The sequence below is a fragment of the Pieris brassicae genome, chromosome 8 (assembly GCF_905147105.1).
Source record: "Pieris brassicae chromosome 8, ilPieBrab1.1, whole genome shotgun sequence".
Classification (NCBI taxonomy): Eukaryota; Metazoa; Arthropoda; class Insecta; order Lepidoptera; family Pieridae; genus Pieris; species Pieris brassicae.
This window is the reverse complement of record NC_059672.1, coordinates 17,481,435-17,509,396: the sequence shown is the minus strand read 5'-3', so window position 1 is coordinate 17,509,396 and position 27,962 is coordinate 17,481,435. Positions and strand designations below refer to the sequence as shown.

At 34.0% G+C, this 27,962-nt stretch overlaps 2 protein-coding genes across 2 annotated transcripts; one reads left to right on the top strand and one right to left on the bottom strand.

The window, feature by feature from the left end:
• The first annotated feature begins 396 nt into the window (after positions 1 to 396).
• Positions 397 to 27,415, top strand: LOC123712830 (structural maintenance of chromosomes protein 3). Its single transcript, XM_045666115.1, has 23 exons — positions 397 to 528; positions 643 to 757; positions 919 to 1,058; positions 1,135 to 1,293; positions 1,588 to 1,713; positions 2,138 to 2,305; positions 2,799 to 2,890; positions 3,926 to 4,079; positions 7,019 to 7,248; positions 10,171 to 10,380; positions 11,075 to 11,174; positions 11,854 to 12,000; positions 12,086 to 12,244; positions 13,618 to 13,776; positions 13,864 to 14,075; positions 14,659 to 14,821; positions 20,124 to 20,287; positions 21,066 to 21,273; positions 21,630 to 21,806; positions 22,734 to 22,870; positions 25,280 to 25,460; positions 26,251 to 26,433; positions 27,100 to 27,415. The coding sequence occupies exons 1-23, from the start codon at positions 514 to 516 to the stop codon at positions 27,310 to 27,312; spliced, it is 3,612 nt and encodes a 1,203-aa protein (XP_045522071.1). The 5' UTR covers positions 397 to 513; the 3' UTR covers positions 27,313 to 27,415.
• LOC123712831 (organic cation transporter protein-like) lies at positions 15,372 to 17,741 on the bottom strand. The gene is made up of 3 exons (XM_045666116.1): positions 17,349 to 17,741; positions 16,764 to 17,171; positions 15,372 to 16,097 (listed from the first exon to the last, which is right to left on the bottom strand). The coding sequence occupies exons 1-3, from the start codon at positions 17,687 to 17,689 to the stop codon at positions 15,425 to 15,427; spliced, it is 1,422 nt and encodes a 473-aa protein (XP_045522072.1). The 5' UTR covers positions 17,690 to 17,741; the 3' UTR covers positions 15,372 to 15,424.
• Positions 27,416 to 27,962: the final 547 nt, after the last annotated feature.

Below are 27,962 nucleotides of genomic sequence, written 5' to 3'. Positions count from 1 at the left end.
TTAGTAAAGGCTTAATCTAATATTTCTAAATTTACAAAAATAGTACAATAATTCTAATGAGTCATTATCATTAATCCGTCACGTAATCCATATATACATAAAGTACCTTTAGATGTGGCCATATACGAAAGTGCGTTAAGACTTAATAATATTAAATATCTATGAGTTACATCTCATTATGTTTAATTTCAATTAACTAACTCAATTATTTCACGAGACCAATGTTAAGTAATTCTGTAAAAGTATATATATTTCATTCGTTTAACGCAAACTTCGTCTTTAATAATGTTAGTCTACGATACAAAGCGTCCAACACACATGGCTGTCAGATGTCAGGTATTAAACATCAACTGTCAATAATCAAAGCGACAGAATAAATGGCGGTCAATTGTTGTCACTGAATTATTGCTTGTTGGCGTACTTGAGGCGCTAATATTATTGTTCCGAGCAATAGTTCCTTATGAATTCTTGTTTTTACTTTTCGATAAATGTTAAAGCTAATTTTTGCCAAAAATGCACATTAAACAAGTAGGATAATAATTTTATTAATAGTGTTAAATTGCTACATTACATTAGACATAATTTTAACTTAGTTTCAATAATTACTTTTATACTTAAGTACCATTTTACATTACGTTTCAGGTTATTATTCAAGGATTTAAAAGTTATCGAGAGCAAATCGTTGTTGAACCTTTTGATAAGCGGCACAATGTAGTTGTTGGCCGTAATGGATCAGGCAAAAGTAACTTCTTTCATGGTAAGTCTCTTTAGTCTTAGACCTATATAAATTCTGCCCTACATATATAATATATTAATATTTTATGATATCCTCCTAAGTATATTGTGTTTTGAATATTTAATGCAACACTTCTGTTCATGTAAAATATGCTTTTATTTATTAAAATATTGTATTTACAGCTATTCAATTTGTACTCAGTGATGAGTTCTCACATCTCCGACCAGAGCAAAGACTGGCTTTGCTACATGAAGGTACAGGACCCAGGGTAATTTCAGCCTTTGTGGAAATTATATTTGACAACTCTGATAACAGAATTCCTGTAAGTACATCTCTTACTCCCTGTTAATTAATTGATTAACTTTATAACAGATTGATTAATACAACTGTAATTATAGATTGAAAAGGATGAGATATTTCTTAGAAGAGTTATTGGATCAAAGAAAGATCAGTTTTTCCTCAATAAGAAAGTGGTTCCTCGTTCAGAAGTGTTGAATCTTTTGGAAAGTGCTGGCCTGTCTAATTCAAATCCGTACTATATTGTCAAGCAAGGAAAGGTAATAAATTCATGTTCTACACCACACCATTAATATTTATGGTTTATTTTAATATTTGCTACACAAGTTTTAATAATTAAAAATAAAATAATTTAAATTATTTATATAAGAAAGTGTCTATGGGCACTATTAAAATAAAACTTCTAAATGGACATTATCCAAAAGGACATACATGAATTTTGGTTGTGGTAGAGACCTGCAGAAGATGTAATATGGTGGCTTTATCAACACCTACCACTTTATACAATAACAATAAGTTGTATGTTTTAATTAATGACCGTAAACAATTTTCAGATTAATCAAATGGCCATAGCTCCAGATTCACACAGATTAAAATTGTTGAGAGAAGTTGCTGGTACAAGAGTATATGACGAGCGGAGAGAAGAATCTGTGACCATATTAAAAGAGACTGTTGGCAAGGTTAGCATTACAAAATAGCTATAGCCACATTTTATATAGAAATGAGCAGCTGTTGGCGGGTTACTTGGACAGGTTTTGCATCTCAAGGAAACATTCCCGCACTTATACTTCATAGGAAAAAACTAGTCATGCATGTTGTTATGTTTTACTAATTTTTGATAGAATGTAGACCACTCTACATTATGAATATACAATAAGTAGTCTATAGGTTAGTTTAGTTTCATGTATGTATTATATAATATAATACATATATTTTTTAATATATTTATATTATTATATATATATTATATATTTATATATAAAATATTATTATATATATATAATAATATTTATATATACTTAGACTTATATGTAATCATTGACCAAACTATTTGTCAGATAATAAAATGATTATTGTTTTACATAAATACAACAAACATTACAGGTAGAGAAAATCAATGATTTCCTAAAAACCATTGAAGAGAGATTAAAGACACTCGAAGAGGAGAAGGAAGAGCTGAAAGAATACCAGAAGTGGGATAAGTCCCGCAGAGTGCTGGAGTTTATCATTCATGACACGGAACACCGGGAGAATAAAAGGAAGCTTGATGATGTATGTTCGTTTTATTTATATTTACAGCAGATAAATTCTATTAAAAAATAAAAATTGATCAAGCTTTATAAAAAAGTATAATGTATTTGTTATTGAAATTGTCTATGATTCTCTTCTATCCATAGATTTTTAAAATTGTCTAGTTCCTGAAATGTTTTATATTACTTACTACTGAACACACATTTACATATAATTAATATTGATGATTCCAAAAAGATAGAGGCTCACTAGTTAAATTCTGGGGTCATGTCTCCAGCTGTTGTGTATAATAAACCGGATAACTTAGCCGAGCACTTGGATTGATTATTGAACATTGCGAGTTATGAATAGAGCAGATTGTGATATTAAAAAAACAGCCTTCTGTGCCTGACAAACGACGTCGATAGATTGAATGTCCAAATGCCCGTTAGTGCACAGCTGGAATTCGAATCTACGATCTTACGCTTAAGAGCCGAAGCAACTCTTATTAATAATAAATATCTTATTATTACAGTTACAAAAAATGCGTGCGAATAGCGGCAAGGAACAACAGCATTATGCTGATCAGGTTAGAGAAGCGCAAGAACATGTCAGAGAATCTAACAGGTACTGTTTATAGTTTTTATTTTATTAATTTCTCATATGTATACAAAAAAAACTTCATATACAACATTCACTGTCAATCAGTCTTGTAGGGCTATTCAATAGAATTCTGAGATTCAAATTTCTTTTCAATTTTGTTTTAAATTAAAATTATTGTGTAAAAAATGTTAAGAGTATGTTACGGTAGTTTAAGTCTCCATTGCCATAAAATCCATAATTAAAAAATCTGTTTAAATTTAACTAATTTATTTTTTCTAAGATTTATTCACTGTGTTTAACAAAACCCTTGAAAGTACTTAATGTATATAATATATACAATACAAAATATTGAATATAAAGATTTGAATTGTTATATCAAAAACTACAGTTCTGTTTTTATATTAGTTATTTCAGTTATAATTCATTTTATTTTTTTTAATAATAATAATTAATTTGCAAGAATATAGTACAAAAATGTTATGGCGATACAATTGAAAGTTTGAATACTCTGCCATACACTGGTATGCAAATTTGTCTTTGGAATTTTACATAGAATTTATATATTATCAGTCATATCATTATAGTCAATTTTCATTGGCTTAAAGGTCTCGTTACCAGGCCATAAAATTATTAAAAAAAAAAAAAAAACAATTTTGATATAATTTTCAAATTAATATCACATTATGAAAAATATATTACAGTCATGTTATAACAACATCAAAGGGACTACTCATATTTGGTGCTAAAAGCCGATGACATTTTTTTAAAGTGCCTAATAGAATAGAATTCAGCCGGGACCTTTGATTTTGGTCAATATAACCGGTAATTTGTTCTAAACGATGTCGCCATGAACGGTTTTGAACTGTTTTACGTTTTCAAATTAATGATATACTAGGCATTCTAAAGTATTCTTCACTCATAAGATATTTTTTTAAAGGCACTGCTTTTATAATTTCGTAAGTTTTTTAACACACCGACATATAACATAAAATAACTAGATTTTTTAATTAAATTTTTGACGTTTCGTTTGTTTTTGTTTGTATGGTTGTCATATTATAGGAAACTAAAAGAAGCAAGAAAGGATGTAGCAGCAGCTCGAGAAGAGAAAGACATTTTATCAACCGAACAGCAACAGCTGTTGAGGGAGAAGACCAAACTGGAGCTGGGTATAAAGGACCTTACTGATGATGTCGATGGCGATAATAAGTCCAAGGTGTGTTCTCCAAACTCCTCCCTTGCTGATTATTGTTAGGCAGGGCTAAGCTTATTTGCAGCCATTTTCCATTGTCTTTGGAAATACTTTTCTAAGTCTTACATTGTCTTTGTCGCTTAGCCGATTTTCCATTTTTGATTGGAAATACTTTTCTAAGTCTTCTTTTCTTTTTGGATATAGACTATAGACAAAAAACTATTTTACTAATCTGTAACCAGATAAAATTTAATAAGGTATTTGTATGAGCCAGCTCAGCATATATTTTGCTCAGTCAGGCTTTCTTAGTTTTATAAGCGTGACGATTACCTACATCATCGGAGTTTCGCCCCGAAAGCATATCCAGACATAGACACACTCCTCAGAATTACATAACTTAGCATTTAATTTAACATTCATAGGAATTTATATTTAACTAATTATTATTATATTATTTAAAGAATCCCGTTGGGCCAGGAACTGTACTTAGTACAGTATTCATTGTAAAATCACATTTAATATCATCTAACAATGCAAACATTTATTAGTTTCTGTTATAAAGTGCGAATTTAATTTCAATACTGTGTATTTATCTACATACATACAGTCGTGGTCAACTAATTAGGGACACTCTTTGGTTAAAGCGAATTGTGAATTTATTTTTTATTTCCAACGAGTCTAAACCATATTCCATATCTCTTACATGTAAGTATAATTAGTCATTTATGTGCCTGATTATACAAACAATAACAACTTCTTAAACATTAAACCTCTTTACAGTATAGCTGATAGATTATCGTAGTGCTATTTGTTCAAATAATGCTGGCTGGCCATTTAATTAGGGACACTGAGATATTGCGTTCTATTTTCAAAATTTGAATCTCAATACTTTTTTACTTCTTCTCTTATTGTTTCGTAGTAGTTTTGGCGGCAATCCCGATATTTATTTTAAGTTTTGAAAAATATTTTTAAGAAAAATGGGTAAAAATAAAAGTTGCTATCCAACACTACGAAAGATTATCATGAAGTTTGTTGTCGAGTTGTCGATGGTTGGCCATACCGAAGGATAGCAGAACATTTAAATTGTTCAAAAACTATGGTAAACAATGCAGTGCAACATGTCAGCGCAATAACACAGATTTAAATGTGCCCAGAACAAAAAGATCGAGAAAAACAACTCCGCAAGAAGATAGAATGATAACCAGGTTAGCTAAGAAAGATCCGTTTCTAGGCTCTATTTTAATTAAACACGAAGTGTTTGGGACAGACGAAAGAGCTGGTGTCTCAGCGAGGACCGTTCGACGACGTCTGGTAGAAGCAGGGTTGTTCGGAAGAGTGGCTCGCAAAGTACCGTTGTTGAAGAAAGAACATACAAATGCTCGTTTGGCGTTTGCACGTAAATATGGACATTGGACCTACGCCCAATGGCAACATGTATTATTCTCTGACGAGACCAAGGTTAATTTGATTTCTTCAGATGGAAGGCAATACGTACGGCGTCCAGTAAAAGCGGAAATTAATCCAAGATTCACAAAAAAGCAGGTGAAACATGGCGGTGGAAACATTAAAATGTGGGGTTCATTTTCTGGACGTGGAGTGTTAAAGTTCCTAGAGGAAAGTTCAGGGTAACTTAGACAAACATCAATACAAGGCAATATTGGAGGAAACGATGCTTCCCTATGCTGAGGAGCATCTCCCTATTATATGGACGTTTCAGCATGATAACGACCCGAAACATACCGCCCGTTCAGTCAAGTCGTTTCTTACCAGTCAGTCAGTATTGGTGTTAGATTGGCCAGCAAATAGCCCGGACCTTAACCCAATCGAGCACCTTTGGCACGAAATCAAGAAAAAAGTAGCCACTTATCGTACCACAACTTTAGATGAACTTAATGAAGCTTTTTGTGAGGCATGGGCAAACATTCCTGTCGAAACATGCCAGAAACTGATAATGTCTATGCCACATCGGTGTCAAGCGGTAATTACTAACAAAGGTTTTGCTACTGGGTACTGATTTTACACGTAATATAATGGAGCTGTTAAAGATATTATAATACTGCAGATTATTAGTTTTGTTTAACTCTATTTTTCATTATAGTTTACTGTCCTTAATTAAATGTTCAGCTACAGAATTATACCTTAAAATTGAATACATATTCAACCTTTGATATTAAATACTTTTTTCTATTTATTTATTCTTTTATTTACAGCCATTTAAAGCATAATAATCGGACCAAATTATGCAAATAATAGTTACTGAGAAATCAATAGGGTTTTATATTTGTATGTACATAACCGGTTATTGTTCTTCACTATCTTGCATGTCCCTAATTAGTTGACCACGACTGTATATTTATTATTTATTTATTTATACTTTGTTACCATAATATACATAATTTTATAAACAAAAACAAAAAGTAAGTAGGTTACATAAGTTATTAGGCAACGGGCGGCCTTATCGCTAATAAGCGATTTCTTTCAGGCAACCCTAAATTTCGTTTTTGGTAAAAAATAGTATGCACATTATCTGCGAAAAATAATAAAGCCAGTTTTACTCTTATACACATAACATACAAATATTTTTTTTGGAAAGAGTTTGTTTTGTTAGTAAATTTTATGTATATATACATAAGTAATTTATGAATTACGGCGTACACTTTAGATTGTAATTGTAGAAAATTTTATTCATTTTATTATTTATTTATTAACACTTCGTTACATTACAATAGTAAAAAAAATAAACATAATTAAATCAAAAGGAGGGCAACTGGCGGCCTTATCGCTTTCGAGCGATCTCTTCCAGGCAACGACTTACATTTTATATGTGCTGTGTTTAATAAATAAATTTATTTCCCGATTTCCATTACTTGGCATAATCTTTTCGACTAAGCCTTAATTTTCCGTCTCTGAATATAAATGTAAGGATTGAATTGTGCTTTAATATATAAAAAAAACGTTTACAGGAACGCGCCGAAGCTGAATTGGAGCGTTTAAGACAACAAATATCTGAGAAAGAGAGGGAGTTGGAGGAATTAAAGCCAAAATACGAGGAAATGAAGGCTCGTGAAGAGGAATGTACGCGCGCGTTGGCCTTGAACCAACAGAAGAGGCAGGAGTTGTATGCGAAACAGGGACGGGGCACTCAGTTCACCTCCAAGCAAGACAGAGATAGATGGATTGAGAAAGAGCTGAAGTAAGTTTTTACTCATGAAAGCAAAATACTAGTGGTTTTTTATACGAATCGTTTGGCCTCATTATACTTGTTTCAGGGTTGTTTAGTAATCATAGCCTTTGGGTTAGTAGAACCTGGTTTTTCTACGAGTTCTCAGGTTCGAACTCGGCAAGACAATTTTCATATAATATCACTGGATACAAGGTAAAATGTTTCGGCGCATTATACCGACCTGTTTACATATTTTCAATACTGTAAGCTACGTGGAACCCTGCTGCCCACTGAAGTATTTCCGAACCAATTCGACTTCCTTTAAGAAAAGAGCGTACAAATTCTTAAAAGACCGGCAACGCACTCGCGAGCCCTCTGGCATTAAGAGTGTCCATGGGCGGCGGTATCACTTAACATCATGTGAGCCCGTTTGCCCCGTTTTATAAAAAAAACTGGTATTTACGCTATTATTATTTCTGAGTCTTGGCTTAAACCTAGTCTTCCTTCTACTTCCTTTCCCATTCCTGGCTTTCATCTTCTACGGAACGACCGTCTGGACAAAGTTGGGTTGATTGGTATGGTTGGTGTGGCTATTAATTTACGTGCCCATATAAGGAATATACTATTATTAGCAGCTTACCGCAACCCCCACCGAATGATGCAGTTGAGGATCTGTTACTCGAAGTATTATCTTAATATATATAAATCTCCTGTCACGATGTTTGTCCACGATTGACTCCTAAACTACTTAACCGATTTTAAATTAAATTGGCACACCGTGAGCAGTCTGGTCCAACTTAAGAGATAGGATAGCTTAGATCTTTAATTATAGTCGCAATTTTATTTTATTGCAAATTATTTGTCTATAATTAATTGACAGTCATAATTAATTATCTGTTAAGTCCAAAAGATTCTAACAGATGTCGATACTTTTCGACTGGGTTGAGTAAGTAATCAATAGATGGCACTGCTATGGTAAACCGACAAACGTGTCATATAAGCTACAATTCAATATAATGATTACCACGTGTTATTGAGGCTAAAGTATAAATTAATTTATTTTGTAGTTAACGAAATACCGTGAAATTCAATTATTTCTACTTTTTAATTTATGGTGTTAGCATAGCCAACCACGTATTACTTAGACCGAAGTGTAAATCAAATTCAAATTATAGTGACGATTATACAGTGAAATTATTCTTTCGTGTCACGGTATTAAGGCTAACTAAAACCACATTATATTATATATTTTTCGCATTCCAAATTACTCCTTGTGTGTGAGTGTTTTATAGTCCCTCTTTGAATGTAGACTATTTTTCGGCCGTTACAAAATTAGATAATTTTGTTAGTAACTATAATCAGACCATTTTAAAGGGAGATCTAAATGCTTGCTGAAAAATTACCATCGCTCGCGCAAATTAACATCTACCATCAAATCTCATAATTTAAATACCTTTGAAATCCACTCATCACTTTCCATATTCCCCCTGCGATTCTGGATCTCATATTCGTCTCCAATCCTAACCTGGTGCATACCCATGGCTAAATCACTGCTGATGCCTTTTCATACCACAATCTTATCTTCCTATCCTATTACGTCCATCTAATGTTAAACCTCAAATTCTTATGCTTCGCAATTTTAGTGGCATATATATGAGAGTCTATCTGCTAATGCGTTGGATTAGAACTAAGTGTTTAGAGAGAGTATGTATGATGCCCCATCAAGGCCAGTTTGCCAGAAACATTTGCCTTCTCCATAGTTAACTGATGAGATCAAATCAATAATGGAAACTAAAAATCGTGCTTAAGCCAAACTGAGATTGAGTGATTCTCCTTTGGCACGTGAGAAATAGAAAAACGTTCGGAATCGATTTAGGTCGAATATGGATACTCAAACTCTTACTTCCAAAGTATGGAAACTCCTTAAATCTCTTGGAATCGGGAAAGAACAGCAACAGCCACTTTCTTCTAATTAGAATTTTGATCAGCATTTTTCCTCTCATCCCACTTTTGATCAAAGCATTAAATCAAGACAGACAATCTAACTGATTTGTATCACTCCTCCTTCGCTATGCAAAGTATCCTACTATGGAATTTCTTACCAATTGATATCAGACGAGCTCAGTCTTTAAATTTATTTAAAAATCTTCTTTTTGATAATTTTTCTTCTGCCTCGTAATTAGCTACTACTTATATTTATTAATTGTGAGTCAATTAACCTTTGGCACAGCTTTTACATGCCTATTTAATTTTTTTTTCTTTGGATTTTATTTTATTTTAGTTATAGTTGCAAGTTATTTCGAGTTTTTTTTTTGTTAATTAATAATACACTTTTTTTACTTTACCCTCCGTAAGTGTTTCTTTTTTTTAATCGTTCCATATTAGGGTCGCCTGGAAGAATTCGCTTGTTAGCGATAAGGCCGCCTGTTGCCTGATAACTTATGTAGCCGACTTACTTTTTGTTTATATAAGTATATATATGTCGCAGATTCAACGCGATTAATAATTGCAAAATTGGTGTTACTTACGTCGTCCGACATTATAACACAGTCAGTGCGCACGTCGGTAGATCACACAGACTACGCATTGTCAATTGTCAACGTTGACAGTCTACCTTACCTTACCACACCGCATTCTACGACTAACTTCAGAGTGGCGGGAATTTTAAAATATTCATTCTCCGACATATATTATGATAACAAAGTATTAATAAATAATCACTTTATATAGAGAATTTATATCAACTAGAAAAAAATAAATAGCCTTTATTCGAGTACTACATAATCAGGATTACATTAAGTCCATGTAATTTTTTATATTAGTAGACTTATCTCTCATTCTCGCCACCATTTCCAACACCTCCCCTCAATCTCTTTTATTCCATTTTGGTGGGCGGTGGCTCTTCTATTACTTCCTATTGGGCCATTCCAAGTAAGGGTCTTTTCTTTACAGGTCCCTTAACAAGCAGCTTAAAGACAAAAAGGACCACGAAGTAAAACTACGCGATGATTTACGACGTGACGCGACCAAACTCACAGAGTTGGAGAAGAGAATAGAAGAACTCACCAAGGAGATGGAGCGGCAGAGGGTGGCGATAGATGATCATAACAAGCAGTATTACGAGTGTAAGAAGAAAAAGGACCAGGAGCAGAGTACCAGAAAGTCAGTATAGTTTATGGAATTTTAAATTTTAATAATGTTTTATTTCATTTATTATCTCTAACCTAAAATAAGGAAACAAAAAGTAGACTTACATAAATAGTAATAAAAAAACGACTATTCTAATAAATCACAAAGCTATCGTTTCTATAGTCTGTGGAAATTTACTTTTTATGAATCTGTGGTAAGAAAATTTTACACAACAAAATAATTAAAAAATAAAATAAATCAATGGCGCTACAACCTTTTTAGGTCTGGACCTCAGATGTTCTGTATCTGTTTCGTGATATTAATCGAATAGGCAAGTAGGTCAGCCTTCTGTGCCTGACACACACCGTCGACTTTTTGGGTCTAAGGCAAGCCGGTTTCCTCACGATGTTTTCCTTCACCGTTCGAACTAATGTTAAATGCGCACTTAGAAAGAAAATCCATTGGGAAATCCACAGCCGGGAATCGAACCTACAACCTCGGGGATGAGAGTCGCATGCTGAAGCCACTAGGCCAACACTGCTCTAATTAATAAATTAAGCCTTTTACTTTTTAATTAACAACATTTCGATGTCATGTCACCAGACGTTATAAAAAAATACTTATAAGTTAATAAAAAAATCTTATACTGAAACAAATATGGCTGTTTTTCGATCTTTATGAATCGTCTCTGAGCATTAATATTCCTTTAATTGCATATATTTTTCAGTGAATTATGGCGTAAAGAAACAACATTAACCCAAAATCTGTCTTCGCTAAAGGAGGATTTGGCCAAGGCCGATCAAGCTCTGAGGTCTATGGCTGGAAAGGTATGTCCTATATGTGTTATAATGCGTTAAAAATACCGTGGGAAAGATTTAAGAAAACAAGTGGACCGAAACGTGACTTGGCTTAAATGTCTCGTTACCGGGCCATAAAATTAAAAAAAAAACCTATATTTAGACAAATTTTCTCTTATCTGTGCAAGTCATAGATAAAGGTATCTTTATTGACTATATTGACGTATAGTCATACTTCTGGGTCATTTCTTTTACAATTTGTACACACCTTAACCTTACAAAAGACATCTAATTTGTGGCAACCGAGCATATGAATCGGCCGTATACGGCAACTTGATGATCTATTTTTGACTAAATCGCCATTGGCGGCCTTTGAGGAAGGAGTACGCTGTTTTAGTTTAGTACGTATTTAAGAAATACAATAAAACCTAATACATAAATATTTTTTAAAGACAATTTTAACTATACACACACTAAACCTCCAATTACCTTAATTTTCTGTAGGTTTTACTGAACTGTTTTCATGGTATATAAATATTTGAAACAGGAAATTTGTAACAGTAATCCTCAAATACTACTGATTCAATTCTAAAAAAAAATCACCATTACAATATGATCTCTGAGTAAATATTTATTACTAAAATATAAAAAAAAATATGTTCAGGCTTAGGTCATCCGAGCAAAGGACTGATAATTATTTAATTTCTAGCCGATATTAAATGGACGAGACAGTGTCCGCAAAGTGCTGGAGACGTTCCAGGAGCGGGGTGGGGAATGGGCCAAGATCGCGACTCAGTACTTCGGCCCGGTTATTGAGAACTTCACTTGTGATAAGACCATTTACACAGCTGTTGAGGTAAATATATTAATTTTTATATTGGGGTATGGGGACAGACAACACATTAAAATTGTAATTAGTAAATTAAAATATCTGGTTTCAGGTTACAGCTGGAAACAGATTATTCCACCACATTGTGGAATCGGACACGGTCGGTACAAAAATTTTGAAAGAGATGAACAGACAAAACTTGCCCGGAGAAGTGACTTTTATGCCTTTGAACAGATTGCAGGTCAGGGACATGGTGTATCCTAATGATAATGTAAGCATATTTTACTTCCTTCAGATTATATGTAGTTAATAAGCCAATTTTCTGTTAAAAAATGTATTAAAAATAATATATGGTACAGTAGTGGGTGTGGTAATTTGCGCTGAAATTTTTTTGGGGGAAAAAAAAACTGGACGATGGACCAAAATCCCACCTGATTTAGTGTGATTTGGGCACGTCTGTCCAGGAGATGCCTGTTCGACCTCCGCTTGAATGAACCCATATCATGAGTAGGGAAAGATGGAAAGGGGCAAGGAGTTCCACACCTTTGCTGTTTTTATAAGAAACGATAAACCAAATCGTTCAGAGCGGAACCTGGGGATGTCGAAGGAAGGCGTGACACTCCAGCGTGCTTCTAGATGAGCGTTCTGTGAACTGGTCTATATACTATAGCTGTCCCTGCGAACTGCTTTCCGCCTTAATATGATTTTTGAAGTGAAAACTTCTTTAGCGTCATTGTGGTTTGGAAGTCGAAAACGGAAAAGAGACGGACATATAAATTCATGAGATTTAACATGGGAGAAAATGAGACAGGAAAATACACTGTATAAACTTTAAATTAGTGTTTATTTGATCTAAATTAAAAAAAGCAAAGATAGAGATAGAAATAAATTAAATAAGAGGTTATTGTAATTCAATTATAAAATTAGATTAAATTTATTAAGTTTGTTATATAAAAACTTTTTTCAAGTGAAACCTTCTTACTACACTAATTTAATGTTTATACATTGTATAATACTTTCTATCTCATTTTCTCCCATGTTTAATCTCATGAATTATGTGTCTGTCTCTTTTTACTGTCGCTTTTTCGTTTCATCGACTTTCAAACAACAACGATGCTAAAAAAGTTTTAAAAAATTAAAAAAAAATACTCAATTTGGTCTAAGAGTCTTCGAGTTTTGATCTCATTTTTATTTATTTACATTATACACTTAATAGACTAGCTTAGAAATGGTTCTACTATCTTGGCCATATAAAATAAAAAATCAATGGCGCTACCACCTTTTTAGGTCTTGGCCTCAGATTTCTGTATCTGTTTCATGATCATTTGTTAATCTAATAGGCAAGTAGGTGATCAGCCTTCTGTGCCTGACACACGCCCTCGACTTTTTTGGTCTAAGGCAAGCCGGTTTCCTCACGATGTTTTCCTTCACCGTTCGAGCTAATGTTAAATGCGCACATAAAAAGAAAATCCATGTGCACCGCCGGGGATCGAACCTACGACCTCAGGGATGAGAGTCGCATGCTGAAGCCACTAGGCCAACACTGCTCTTATGCCTTGAATAATTCCGAATTATAACGTTATTGGATGTGTATGGACTATCTACTTGTTAAACGGTTTTTTTAATACTAAATGTATTTTCCAGAACGCCATTGCTATGGTCCAAAAACTGAAGTATGATCCCAAGTACGCCAAAGCCATGAAGTATATATTTGGGAAGACGCTCATATGCAGAAACCTCGAATGTGCCACAGAGCTCGGGAAACAATACCATTTGGATTGTGTCACTTTAGAGGGAGATCAGGTGTGAAATTCTTTTTGATCTCTTATATGTATGCTAAAAAGAGATATATATCTTCCGATAAATGTAATATAGAACAATTTTGTTTAGGTATCATCAAAAGGTTCGCTAACGGGAGGTTATTTTAATCAATCCCGGTCTCGACTTGAGATGCAAAAGACGCGTTCAGAATTAATGGAACAAATAACGACACTTGACGAAGAACTGAGTACGTTGAGACAGGAATTGAATAAGACTGAGACAAGTATTAATTCAATTGTTTCCGAAATGCAAAGGACTGAAACCAAACAGGGAAAAGCCAAGTGAGTATAACTTTTACAATTTAAATAGTAAAGCTAATTAAGGCTATTATTGGTTGAAGGAAACAAACCACTTATCTTTAGGCCATTAAAAATCAGTACGGCCACTATAAGATAATAAGTATTCTTAATAGTAGAATGTCTTGTTTATTTCATGATTGCTGACTGAGAAAAAGTTATGTTAACTCTTAGTATAAAGAGAACTTCAATCAGAAATTGAACAATTTCAAAAAAAGAAGCAGGAGTTAACTGTCAGTTTACTTTTTAAATTTGGAAAACGCTGATGTTGTTTTACCAGCCAGTAAAAAATGTATGTTCATAGTTGACCTCTTTGGTGATTTAAACAATATCCACATTCCAAATTTAAATGTCTTATTATTTTATCCCCTGGTATGCGCATACTATCAACTTTAATGCAAATATTTGACGTGATGTTGTGTCATACTCTATTTTGACTGAACCTATTAAATGTACCACTGGTCACAGACTTTAAATTGTAACTTGGCTATACAAACTTCAATTGTTTTTAGCATTGTATGCTATATATATTGAATACTAATTTACTAATATTTTTTTTTAATTTTAGGGACATTTTTGACAAAGTGAAAGCCGACATACGTCTGATGAAGGAAGAATTGAGTTCCATAGAGCGGTTCCGTGGACCTAAAGAACGTTCATTGGCCCAGTGCAGGTCCAGCCTTGAAGCTATGCAGGCTACTAAGGAAGGCCTGGAGTCTGAATTACATCAGGTTAATATTGTTTATTTTATTAGCTATTTTACTTAGTTATGTTTTAGTTATCCTAGCACTGGGACCGATCTCATACCTAGGTACCATACAGTTACGCTTACGCCACGTTTAATAACGTTAAACCAATTTTAAATAGTGGTACGAGATGGGGATTCATTAAGAAATGCTCATCGCAGCCTATCATAGCTTTATTGTTGAGTAAGCCCACAACGAAAGTCATAATCAATCATTAACCGAAAATTTTCTCGCGTCAGGTTCATTTTCACGTGTAGCAAGAGTTTTAGATTTGCCGCCAATTCACAAAAACAAATGACAAATGAATGTAATATACCACATTAAGTTACCAAAGAGTTCTAAAATTGAAATTTATTACCAATGTTTCTAACTGGCCAGTTCTAAACATTTTCAGTGTTACCCACGTATAGAGGAGTGTATGTGGTTCTTAAACATAAGTTCGTTCGTTCAAATTTCAGCTGTGAAATTAAAGCTTCAATCTTCGAGTAATGAATGTATTCTTTTAAATATTGACGTTCATAAGTGCACAAAATTTTGGTTAAAAAAAAGTATTTACTAGAATTAAATATAACTTAACTAAAGCCTATCTTACTGTTCTACTTGTGATATCGTATTCAAAAGCTCTTTGTCCTTTGTATTCGGTAAGAAGAAACAAAGAAATCCCGTAGAAAACGCCAAAAAACTAAAAACTCCTATCGTTATCCATTCAACGCCTATATTAACCACGAACGGTGCAATAAACCCACCCACACGCGCAAATACGGACGCGAGACCCAATGCAGAATTCCTAACAACCGTTGGAAATATCTCCGAAGTGTGTAGGTATGCCTGAACGAACGACCCGTGCGCACCCATCAAGCCGATAATTGCAAATGTTAGTAGGACATTAGGCATTCCCTCTGGAATAATCAGAAATACTAAGAAGGATATAGCAGCCACGCAACAGCTGATGATCATGCTTAATCTACGATTTAAATATCGCGTCGCAATGACCACTAATACTAAACCCGGTATAAGACTCGAAGCGGACAACAGTACGTTCAAATAGATGTTGCCCTGAAGTCTGCCAATGTATTGGTTGACACCGAAGTACATGAGCGAGCAACACATCCATACTAAATTTGTTATCACAGTATACGTTCTTATTTTCGGAGTTCTGAATAGGTCGATGTATGTACCGTACTGTATTTCCTTGTTCTGAAGCAATTCTTCGTATTTTCTCTCGACAATCGCTTCTATGTTCTCTGTTGGTTTGTTTTGTCTGTAATTAATTTTATTAGCAATTAAATTTGAATTTTATGCCATCATATACATAACAGATTCATCATTTCAATCTGCTTTTCTCATATCATGTTAATTAATAGCGAGCTTTTAAGAATTGTTACGCTCTTTTCGTGAAGAAACCTATTGGTTATTTGTGGACTCAGTTTCCACACTTAAGACTCTCAATAGGTCCGTTATGAGTAAAGTACTAGCTAACTGAGCCAGCTTAACTTCTTCCAAAAGCCTCCTGGGTGATTCGCAGACTTCACGAAGCGACCTCACTGTTCCGTGGATTTCTGGACGTTGTTTAGCCACAGCCTCGCATTCCGGGACTACGTGGGTGGTAAACAAACCTAAGTCGAATTGGTTCAGAAATACTTCTATGAGTAGCTGGTACCACATGGTGGAGGTGCGTGGTAAAAAGTGCGTTGACTTGTAGAAAGATCTTTGGACGTAGAGGTGATACGGGTGGAATCGTATTCTGAAGTAAAGAGCGTACCAATTCTTAAAAGACCTTCACTGGACTTGCAAGCCCTCTGGCAATATAGGTGGTGGTGTCAGGTGAGCCTCCTGCCTGTTTGTCCCTTTTATATAAAAAAAGTAACAGAGCTCCGGTTGTTTCATGATCATTTGTATAAATATTATATGGTAATGATATACTTACTTCTTCGCCATGTTAATTAAAACCGCAGTTGCCTCTTTCTTTCTTCCCATCGTAATCAACCATCGTGGTGATTCAGGTATTACAAAATAATAGGCCGCAACAAACAACCAAGGCAATGACGTTGCGAGTTGCAAATGCTTCCAATCGCTCAAGAAATAGGCTATAACCGGTAGTGCCATATAACATATAACATAAGCCGCCTCTGCCAATCCTGGTATCAGAGGTCTGAATGACGTTCCCGTCAGTTCTATGACCATAACGTAGGTGCAAAGCATAGTACCACCCACCGATGCACCGATTAAAAATCGGCAAATTGCGAACGTCCAAAATTCGGTCACCGCAGCTGATAAAGCCACAAAGATAATTTCAGTTGTCAAAGATATGAGACATGATGTTTTTCGGCCAAATCTAAAATAATTCTGAATGTAATATATATAAACAATGTGGACAGAGTATGAAATACACAAAATTTTATCGATTTCTTAAATAAATGTAAGTTTGTTTATTAAGTTTAACCAACGAAGTCATTCATAAATATCGAAATGTTCAATCACAATTTGATTTCCACTTTAAAACGAATCTTACCGGTCGGAAATATATCCATACAACACGCTGCCAAACAATATTCCCACTTGCAGCATGGACTGGCCTAGGCTTGCCAAATGTTTCCTTTCGCAAATCAAATCAAAATCGCTCGATACAGAACTCATTATACTCGTGTCATACACTGGATCCTCACACGGGCAAAGATTCGTAACATTTTTCTCTTCACCTTGGCAAATATATTCTGGGTTAGGTAAGATGAAAACCACGTTCACCAATTGGAATTCGGTGGGGGAACGGCCAAAAATGAGAAGAAATAATAGCAGGGCCTGGTACCACCCTGACTCTAAAATTACGACGTCAATTAAATCTTCTGATGTCATTGCAAGTGATACAGAATTAAATATAACGTTTTACAGTGTACGAAACACGTGCGTCTTATTCAAAATGATATAAGATATTATCTTAAATACGATTACATTATCTGTGCGCACAAATCCTAGAGTTATATATATTTTTTGTACAGTTAAGAAATTGGACAGACCTTTTAAATATAATTTATACTTTATGTATAACAGTAAACAGCTGTGTTATATGGGCCCGACGGGTGTTATGTTTTTATTGGTACATAGCGCAATGTCCGTAAAAATTACAACTATGATATAAATAAACAAACTTAGTAATAACTATGTATAATCGCTAAATACTGGCGAATAAATTAAAACTGTCGTTAAGCGTAAATTCATCAATAAAGCTTTTTATGAATTTGGCGATTTGCTCAAACAGTTTGAATGACCCAAAATTTGGGTATGAATGGCGAAGAGTTTCTTGCCAGTTATTCTTGCCCGCTCTAACCCATTTTTTATAGAACTGGGGGGCAGTAGGCTCAACTGATGTTAAGTGATACCGCCACCCATGTCCACCCTCAATACCAGAAGGCGCGAGTGCGTTGCCGAACTTGTAAGCCCTTGCGACTATATAGTAAATGTAAATTTCCATTTAAATGTTAATATTGTTCATTATACAATTCAAAATTTTTTATTTGTTTAGCTGTATGTACAATAGAATTCAGATTGAAGCCTCCCTAGTAAGTCAGAGACCTGTAACAGGAAAGCTTCGCTCTTCCTTAAATTTACAAAGTTTCATCACGGGTAACCAAGACAATTGGTTTTAAAAACGAGGGTACTGAAAAAATAATAAATATATGAATATATTATGATGACTATGTAATTGTGTGTGTTTGTGGAAGACGAAACAAATGTGTGCGCGTGTTGCATGAAAACATGAATTAAGGAAAAAAATATATTAGAGGATTTAACAATGTTTGTTTTGTTATAGTTGAGTGAACCGAGCCAATGGTTTTGAGTTGTTTTACATTTGTGATATGTAAGATTATGCAAGCTAAGGGTTTTATTTAAACTATTATAGAGATAAGCTGAGCGATTGTTGAATTGATTACGTGCAAAGATAGTCTTGCAAATTGTGTAGCTTATTATATTATGTTGGGTCCTTTTTTGAGGTGTACAATGTTTATCTATCTTCTCAAGAATATTTTCTTTTGATAAACATAGATAAGTATTTACATATTTGAAGGCGTATCACTATTGCCGTATATTACAAAGTTGTAAAATCTAAAAAAAAACATTAAAATTACAGAAATGCACACTTTGAGTATCAAAGGTAATTCAAAGCAAATTTATTCCTTTAATACGTGATTAAAGGTAAGATGTAGCCAATTACGTAAACTGCAGCATACCTAATACTAAGAGAAGTTTACTTAAGTTAAGATACTAATATTTGTAACTTAGCTAATAACAAAAGGTAATTTTTGAGTGTCTTGGCTTATCAGACCATGGCCACAGCGCGTTCTTAAAGACATAAGAAAGTATCTGTGTTTATATGTGTGTGTGTTTTACTGTGATCTCATGCAATTAGTATTTACTCATTAATGTGTGATAAAGTTGTCGTGACAGTAAGTCTCGTTATTGTTTTATAGTTATCTTCTATTATGTAAATAATACAAATAATCACGTTTAATTATTACAATAATTTGAATTTAATTGCATGATATGTTTGCGATGAAATTGGTAAAAACTTATTAATCTAACATTAAATGAAGACATTCAAGAATTATGTATTTATAGGCTTTGAACACGTTCTTGTCATGTAGATTGTAGATAGTCAAAAATACCGTAAACATTATCTAACAATTGCGATACTACGTTTCGTTAGTTATTCTATAATGCATCTGTTGTTAAACAAAAATATGTATCTAATCTAAGTGCAAAGTCGTAACACTATACATCATTAGGAACACAGCATACCTTAGACCCAAAATGTCGATGGGATGTGTCACACAAAGAGGCTGATAGATAAAACAAATGATCACGAAACAGATACAAAAATCAGACTTTCGATTATTGAAATAACTATCTTATACAATAACATTTTAGTTGTTCAGGCACGTTAGCCTGATCACTAAGTCTTCAAATGAGAAATAGGCGCAGTAATGTATCTGCTATATCTTTCACTTCGAATACCTAATCATAAAAAAGAATTGATGAAAGAAAAAATATTTATTTAATTAAAACACACACACATATATAATAAAAAATTATGCAAACTCAGCTCAAAGATTAAACACTGATTTTGAGTGGACCCCATATAGTATGGGATGTGGATTGACAGCAATATACACTGCAAAAACAAAAAATTTACAATCAAAATGAAATATATATAATATAATGAAAAATGTATAAAATTGTAATAAAATATATTGTTAAACGTATATTTAATAATGAATAATTTGTGTTGTAGGAATTAATGGAACAGCTCTCGACGTCCGACCAAGGCAAAGTGGACGAGTTGAATGACGCCATCCGTCGGCTCACGCAAGAAAACAAGGAGGCTTTCAGTCAGAGAATGAATTTGGAGGCAACGAAAAATAAACTAGAGAATTTGCTCACCAACAATTTAATACGGTGAGATTTTATCCAGTTCATAAATGAATGAAACATTTTTTTGGCACTCGCGTTCACTTAACATCGGCTGCCAAACCTGCTTGCCAAAAGAAAAATTGTGGTCCTTCGGGCGGCCTTTCGAGGCAATTAAACTTTTTCTTCCATTTGTTTGATTGTTTTTGCATGGGTTGCTTTGATGTGCTGTCATAAAAGGTCCTATGACTAGTGCTAGACAGGCTACTTTTAATTAATTTGTGATATTTGTTTTAAAATAAGTGTTGTTTGATTTGCCATTTTAAAAGAGTATCAAGATTTTTTTACTCCGTTTTCTTTGCTGATGAGTAGGGATGTCGACTTATTTAAATTTAATGACGAATAATATTGTCTTTTGTTAAAATAGCTTTTACACATTAAGAAAAACACTTTTTGAACGGATTAAAGCTATCTATTAAAATTTAGAATTATGTAAATAATTATAAGTTTTTAATATCAAGTGTTTTTCTTGACGTGGAATAAGTGATACTTGTATCTTATGTTCCATAATAAACATTTTATTACTATTAAGAACACTAAACAACAGGACGAAGTTCGAAGTTTTGTTACCAAGCATTTCTTCTTATGGAATCCACTTTTTTATCTTATACAAGCGACGTGTCCCAATGTACCACATTAATTTAATGATCTCTCTTTAGAGAATTTTTAATCAATCCAGTAGTTTTTTTGTGTATATTTGTTACAAATTGACAATATAATACAAATACTTTTCTTTTTTTTTTGACGTTTTTGACGTATTTTGCAGACGTAAAGACGAGTTAGTGCAAGCCCTACAAGAGATATCGGTAGAGGATCGCAAACGTAGATTACAGAATAGCAAGTCTGATCTGAATGCGGCGGAAAAGAGAATCAAACAGATTAACAAAGAAATGGAAGAAGTTGAAAGAAAAGTTCAAGCCGCCGTCAAAAATGAGAAGGCGCTGAAGTTGGAGTTGGATAAGTGGAGGAATAAGGTGAGATAATATAATTTAAATGGTAATCCATATTAAAAGGTTAAAATAATTTGAAAATTTCAGTCATTAAACGTCAAGTCACGTGACACGTAATGGTCACAGAGTAGTGGACGACGAACAGACTGTCGGAGATTTAAAAAAAAAAAATATTTGAGTATGTATGTAATTCAATAATAGTATGGATGTAAAAAAGGCCGACAACGTGAGCCCTCTGGCATTGACGAGTGTCCATGGGCGATATCACTTAAGATCAGGGACTGGTGCCACGGCATCTCGCCTAGAGAAACCTTTTGGCAGGTCGTTAAAATTATAATTTTTTAAAGTGTAAATCATCTGAAATTGTGTTAAAAAAATAGGAAAAAGAGGCTCAAGACAAGATGGAGGAAGATGCGAAAGGTCTAGAGAAGATGGCTTCGAAGGAAGTGTTGCTTCAGGAGAAAATTCAAGAGTCCTTAGACAAGATCGCCGCACTCGGAACATTGCCCAATGCGCCGGAGTTGCACACCAAGTATGAGAAGATGTCGCTTAAACAGGTATTTTTTTCATATTATTATCGGGATTGCCTGATAGACAATAAAAAAAACAGTTCTTAATCAGGCGAGATAAAAAATGCAATCTTTATATCTTCCAAGACAGAAATTTTATCGGATCACAAAATGTCTTTTATTTATTAAACCACATCGCATATAAATTTTCTAGTGTTGCTATATAATTTTAAATTACGATAGATATTTTAAAAAAAATCTATAGGCCAAAATAGTAAATACAAAGTTTTTAAAAAAGAGGCGATAATAGCAACACAGAAACATAGAGCAATTTGTGGAGCAAAATATATTGATAGTTGCGTACCTTAATTTAAGAAGCTCAAAATTTTCAAAATCTCTTCCATGTATTTATATTTTAGAAATGTCCTTATTCGAGCACAGAAACATACATATTTTTAAGACGAATGTAGAAGTCGAAGTAAGAAGTAGACATGGGGAGAAATTGGCTGTGCCAAAAATCAATCTGGAACTGTTTAGAAAAAACACCTTTTGTATGGCTATTAAGGTTTACAATATTTTACCAAAATAATTAAAAGATCTTCCGACTAGACTCTTTAAAAATCGACTTGTGGAAAATATGTATTACTCAATAAATTATTATTTGCGTGAAACACTGTAGTTGATATAAATTTAATAACATTTGATATGATATGTACGATACAAGTAATAAGAATTGACCAATTTTATTATGACTAATAATGTAAACTCCTTCAAAGACAAATTTGCGCGCCATTGTATAGCAGAACATATGCGAAATTACTATTGTACCACCTTTTTGTACCATATTCTTGAAATAAATTATTATTATTATTAATAACAGGAGAGACACCGTAAAAAGCTTGTAGCGTAAAAAAAATCTCAAAAAAATTGTATAATTTGCATTCAGGTTATTACAGCGTAAAGTAATTATTTCAGTTATTCAAAGAACTCGAAAGGGCGAATCAGCACTTAAAGAAGTACAATCACGTGAACAAGAAGGCCTTGGATCAATTCATCAGTTTCTCAGAGCACAAGGAGAAGTTGTACAAGAGGAAAGAGGAACTTGACGTTGGGTAAGGGCTTTTTCAATAACTGTAGGAATTATTTTTTGTCTGTATTTAATTTGGTATTTTGTATTATTTTAAGGAAATATATACTGTGGTGTTGTCTTTAGGCATTCCTTGGTTGCTATTGGTGCCTCGTACTTCATAATTTATATTGTATCTGGTCTGGTCTGTCAGATTTCTGTATTTGTTTCATGGTAATTTTCTTTAATATACAAGTACCTGATGGCCTGAAACACTAAAGAGTCGCACGCCGAAACCACTGTAACACTGTATTCATATACAGTAAAAAATCTTTTAAATCTATTATTTTCATCGGAAACGGGTATATTATATACAAGAGTATGTATATATTGTAAATTATCGCGTGACAGTAAATTTTATTATTTACTGTATAAGTTATAAAAAATCGCTTATCACAGATAAGATTTCTCGAATTTATAAATGTGTTTTAATATATACCTATATACTTTGTCTTTCGCGATGTTCGCGTATAAATAATCGATATGATTAAAATTCTCAACGTAATATTTCTCTGACAAATTCGGCAAATTTTCGCTCAAAGTCTCCACATCCAGTAAATTGGACAGCCAGTCATTATTGCTATAGAATAGCACGACTGGAACTGCCACGTTGCTTAAAACATAGTTAGGCGGCAATATATCACCGTATTTTAAAATATTACGGTCGCCAAAATCAAATCTACAAAATCGACCGGAGTTGATTAATTGGCCGTAGTGAATGAATTGCAGAGTTGAAGAAGTTGACGGATAATGTCCGTAGATTATTGGCAACATTGCTCTATCGACCAAGCTATTCTCGCTACCAGAAAACAGATTCATCAAATTATCGCAATTGTTAAAAAATATAGTGCAGAATTTTGATACTTTAACGAAAAACTCGTTGCTCGGCGTGAATACGTTGAACGCGGCCGCATACCTGACGAACTTTGATATAAATTTTAGTATTGGATTCTGTATATTCTTCATCCAAGCTATTGGTGATATGGAGAACATTAACTTTGTCTTTTTATTGTACTCGGGGCGTAAGGCGTTCATGACATAAAAACTTGTCGTGCCTTGCGAATGGCCGACGTAGTAAAGTGCTTGCGAGTCCGTCTCATTTAAAATATAGTCAATAAATGCTGGCAGATCGTACAGTCCAATTTCTTCCCATGTAAAGTTCCAGAACATTCGATCGTTGCTAGTTAAGTTTACGTGTGATAGTGAATATTGGTTTCCTCTAGCATTTCCCATCCATACGTCGAATCCTTCGTTAGCCAAAATATAACCCAAGGAGTTATTGGGTCCTTGTAAAACCCAGCAATCGGCCGAATCCAAAATCCCGTGCATCAAAAGTACTGGAATCCCATTTTTCTTCGTGCTCTGCAATCTATGAAGTGCCAAAATGTAGCCATCCTCGGTGGTAACGTTATGCTCTTCGAATTGAAATGCATATTTCTGGGCCAATTGTGATATATTTAAGAAGGCGTCCTCTGTGGTGTTGCTAGTATCAAAACTAGTTCCACTAAAGATATCTATAAATGGTATTTTAAATAACTGGACTTGTTTAATGAGTGTCATAGTAACACTAATGTATAGCAACAGTTTTACGTCCATTGTGTTAGGCGTAAAATATTCAAATCTAATTTATACTTATTCAGAGTAATTAGTGTAATGTGCAGTGTACTACATTGGAGTGAACTTGACACGACTGTACTTTCCTTACAGATAATTTTTAATTTTGACAAGACGTAATTTGTATTAGTATTTCTGTTTGTGATTTGACTTTTTAACGTTTTAAACGTAACTTTAAAATTCATTCAATTAATTTACTGACTTCATTTTAGTTTTTCATTGTGATTTCGTAATTGTGGTATAAAATCTTCACTGTTCTGCTGCACAACTGGGCTTTCTTTCTATGTGCGCATTTAAAATTAGCTCAAACGGTGAAGGAAAACATCGTGAGGAAACCGGCTTGCCTTAGACACAAAAAGTCGACGGCGTGTGTCAGGCATAGAAGGCTAATCACCTACTTGCATATTAGATTGACAAAAGATCATCATACAGAAATCTGAGCCCCAGACCTAAAAGGCTGTATTGGCGCGATTTATCTTTTTTTATATAAAATCTTTATTACTAATTAAAATCTTGAATCCCATTACACGTAAACACCAGACCAAACTTAGTAATATAAAGTCGTAAATATAATATAAATAATTTTGTAAAGAACAACTCAGGACTGGGTCAATGCATAGTTTCTCAAAATTATTAAAAAAAATAGGAAATGGTATCCTCAAGAGTCGAGACTTAGAAGTAAGTTTCACTTCATGTTAAAAACGTATATTTGACATGAAGAAGTCGTACTGCCTCAAAGCTTAAGCTAATTCTTAAGTTTTATTTCAATTTGTCCTTTCAGTGGCGAAAAGATCCGAGAGCTCATCGAGACTCTTGAGCATCACAAACTAGAAGCAATCCAATTTACGTTCAAGCAAGTGAGCAAGAACTTCACGGAAGTGTTCAAGAAGCTGGTACCACACGGTCGGGGATCCCTCATCATGAGGGTGGCCACCGAGGATCAACCGGAACTGGTTGCTGAGGTATTATTTGTTCATAATTATTTTTGTGAAAATACAATAATTTTTTTAACTATAAAATTTGTGTTGTACCGTTGTGACGTTATATAAAACATTAATTTGATATTACCAGTTCCACGTAAAATTTAAAAAACCCCCTTAATTTAATTAATTACAGTTTTTAAACAAGATATAAAACGTAAAGTGTGTGGCATTTACTTAAGACTCACGTGACTATATATTTATTTATTGAAATTCATCACATCCTACATAATGCTATATCTACAGTATAATATACAAAATTAGTTTTAGGGAGAAGAAAATATTGTAGAAATTCTTAAAAGCCGGCAACGCATTTGCGAACCTGGTAGAATGATTGTCCATAAGCGGTATCACTCAAGAACGGATCCTGTCCGTTGTATAAAAAAAACCAGCTATACCATACTATATATATAATATTATTTTTGTACAATTATTTTTTGTAAGTTACGAGAGATATTCCTATTGAAGTTACATTCTTTATCGGCATTAGAAAAAACTTTACCGTCACATTTTTCGGTTACGCGTCACATTTTTCCGTTACGCGTCATCTTCTTGTCCACCACTGTTGATTCGAAGCCATTAATAACAAAAATATATAATAACGATAACAATGGTAGTATTAATTATTTTACAATTAATGAAATTCTGTAATAATCTTAGTAGTAATAAGGTGAAATGAAATAATTGTATTATTTGTATTCATGTCTATGATAATAAAAGCCTTTTGTTATACTTTAACTTATTCAACTAATCTCTGTGAAATATATTCCAGCGGGCAAATGCAGAACAATTCACTGGCGTGGGTATACGTGTGTCCTTCACGGGCGGCGAAGGCGATATGAGGGAGATGAATCAGCTTTCGGGAGGTCAGAAGTCACTCGTTGCTTTGGCCCTCATCTTCGCAATACAGAAGTGTGATCCCGCGCCGTTTTACCTATTCGACGAGATCGATCAGGTATTTTATTGACTTTTTAGTTTTATATAATTGCTAATTATTTATTTATTTTACATACTATATAAACAAAAAATATATAAGATACTTTAGGGAACGTTCAAGTATTACGTCACGAATTTTTTTGGAGATTCTTACCCCCCCCCCCCCGCTACCACTACAAACTAACTCCAGTGGCTCTTTAAACCTAAAACTTACCATTATGTGGTGTAAAGTACTGGAAAGTGGAAAATAATATGAAGAATAACGCGTAATTCAATCCCCGCCCCGTATCGTAACGTTTTACAAGAGGAAACCCCCCCCCCCCCCCCCCCAAAATACGATACGTAATACTTGAACGCTCTTTAAGGGAAAATATACATTTAACTCATATAGGGGTTTAAAGTCAACTGAATTCGAACCTTAACTGAAAATGAAAATAAACCATGAAATGATATGTTATTAAGAATTATACCTCGAAAACCACTGAACCAATTTTAATTAAACTTGAGTTATAGCTTAGTTGAATTCTTGAATTTATTGGCTTATTTGGTTTGATTTATTTTTTCGAGAATGTGTACAAAATTAAGCACACTTTCATGGAAGCCTATAGAGATCATGCTCGAATAATTGTTTTCAATAACTAATAAAAATATAAATAAACTTTCTAATAACAAAATAATGTTTCAGGCCCTCGACGCCCAACACAGGAAAGCGATAGCCAACATGATCCACGAACTGTCCTCCAGCGCCCAATTCATCACAACCACTTTCCGTCCGGAATTATTGGAACATGCGCACAAGTTCTACGGAGTTAAATTCCGGAACAAAGTCTCCCACGTGGAATGCGTCACTCAGGAAGAGGCCAGGGACTTTGTGGAAGACAGCGCTACTCATGCCTAAGGGAAATTTTGCAGTCATCTATGGGCAAATATTTATTCCTTTATTCATAAAAACTAAATCTCGTTGCATCAGTCTGTCTCTTTTCGTCTCAGCGTAAACACAATTTGACTTTTGGAAATAGATTTTCTAAATATTTTTTTAAAAATGGAACAACGTTCGAAAATAATATTTGAAAATATTACTGGTTGTACAGAATTTAGTGTGGATGACATATACGGGCGTTCTAAACAAATTTTCAAATATGGAATAACGTCAAGTCGGACACGGAAGGTCATAAATCAATTTTTTAATGGCAGTACTATTTATGACAGGCGGTTAAGACGTTATGCGAGTTGCTTTTATGTCATTGAAGGCGTTGATGCATTTTGAATTCATACAGTTTTTATGAGAAACGTGGCGTTTTCACGTGGCTTAGTGGCGACCTGACGTGTCTTACATGTACTAGGTTCGATTCCCGGCGCAACTATAATACTTGCCGATTGATACAGAATCTGACCAATTTGCCTCAAAAGACGTCCAATGTCAATAAACCAGACGACTTTTCAATGGTCCACTACATTGCCTGGGCTCAAACAGCAAAACTGTCCCATGGCCCTATACGGGACTAAACGACCTAAACATTCTGTATCATTTTTAACCGTGATATGATC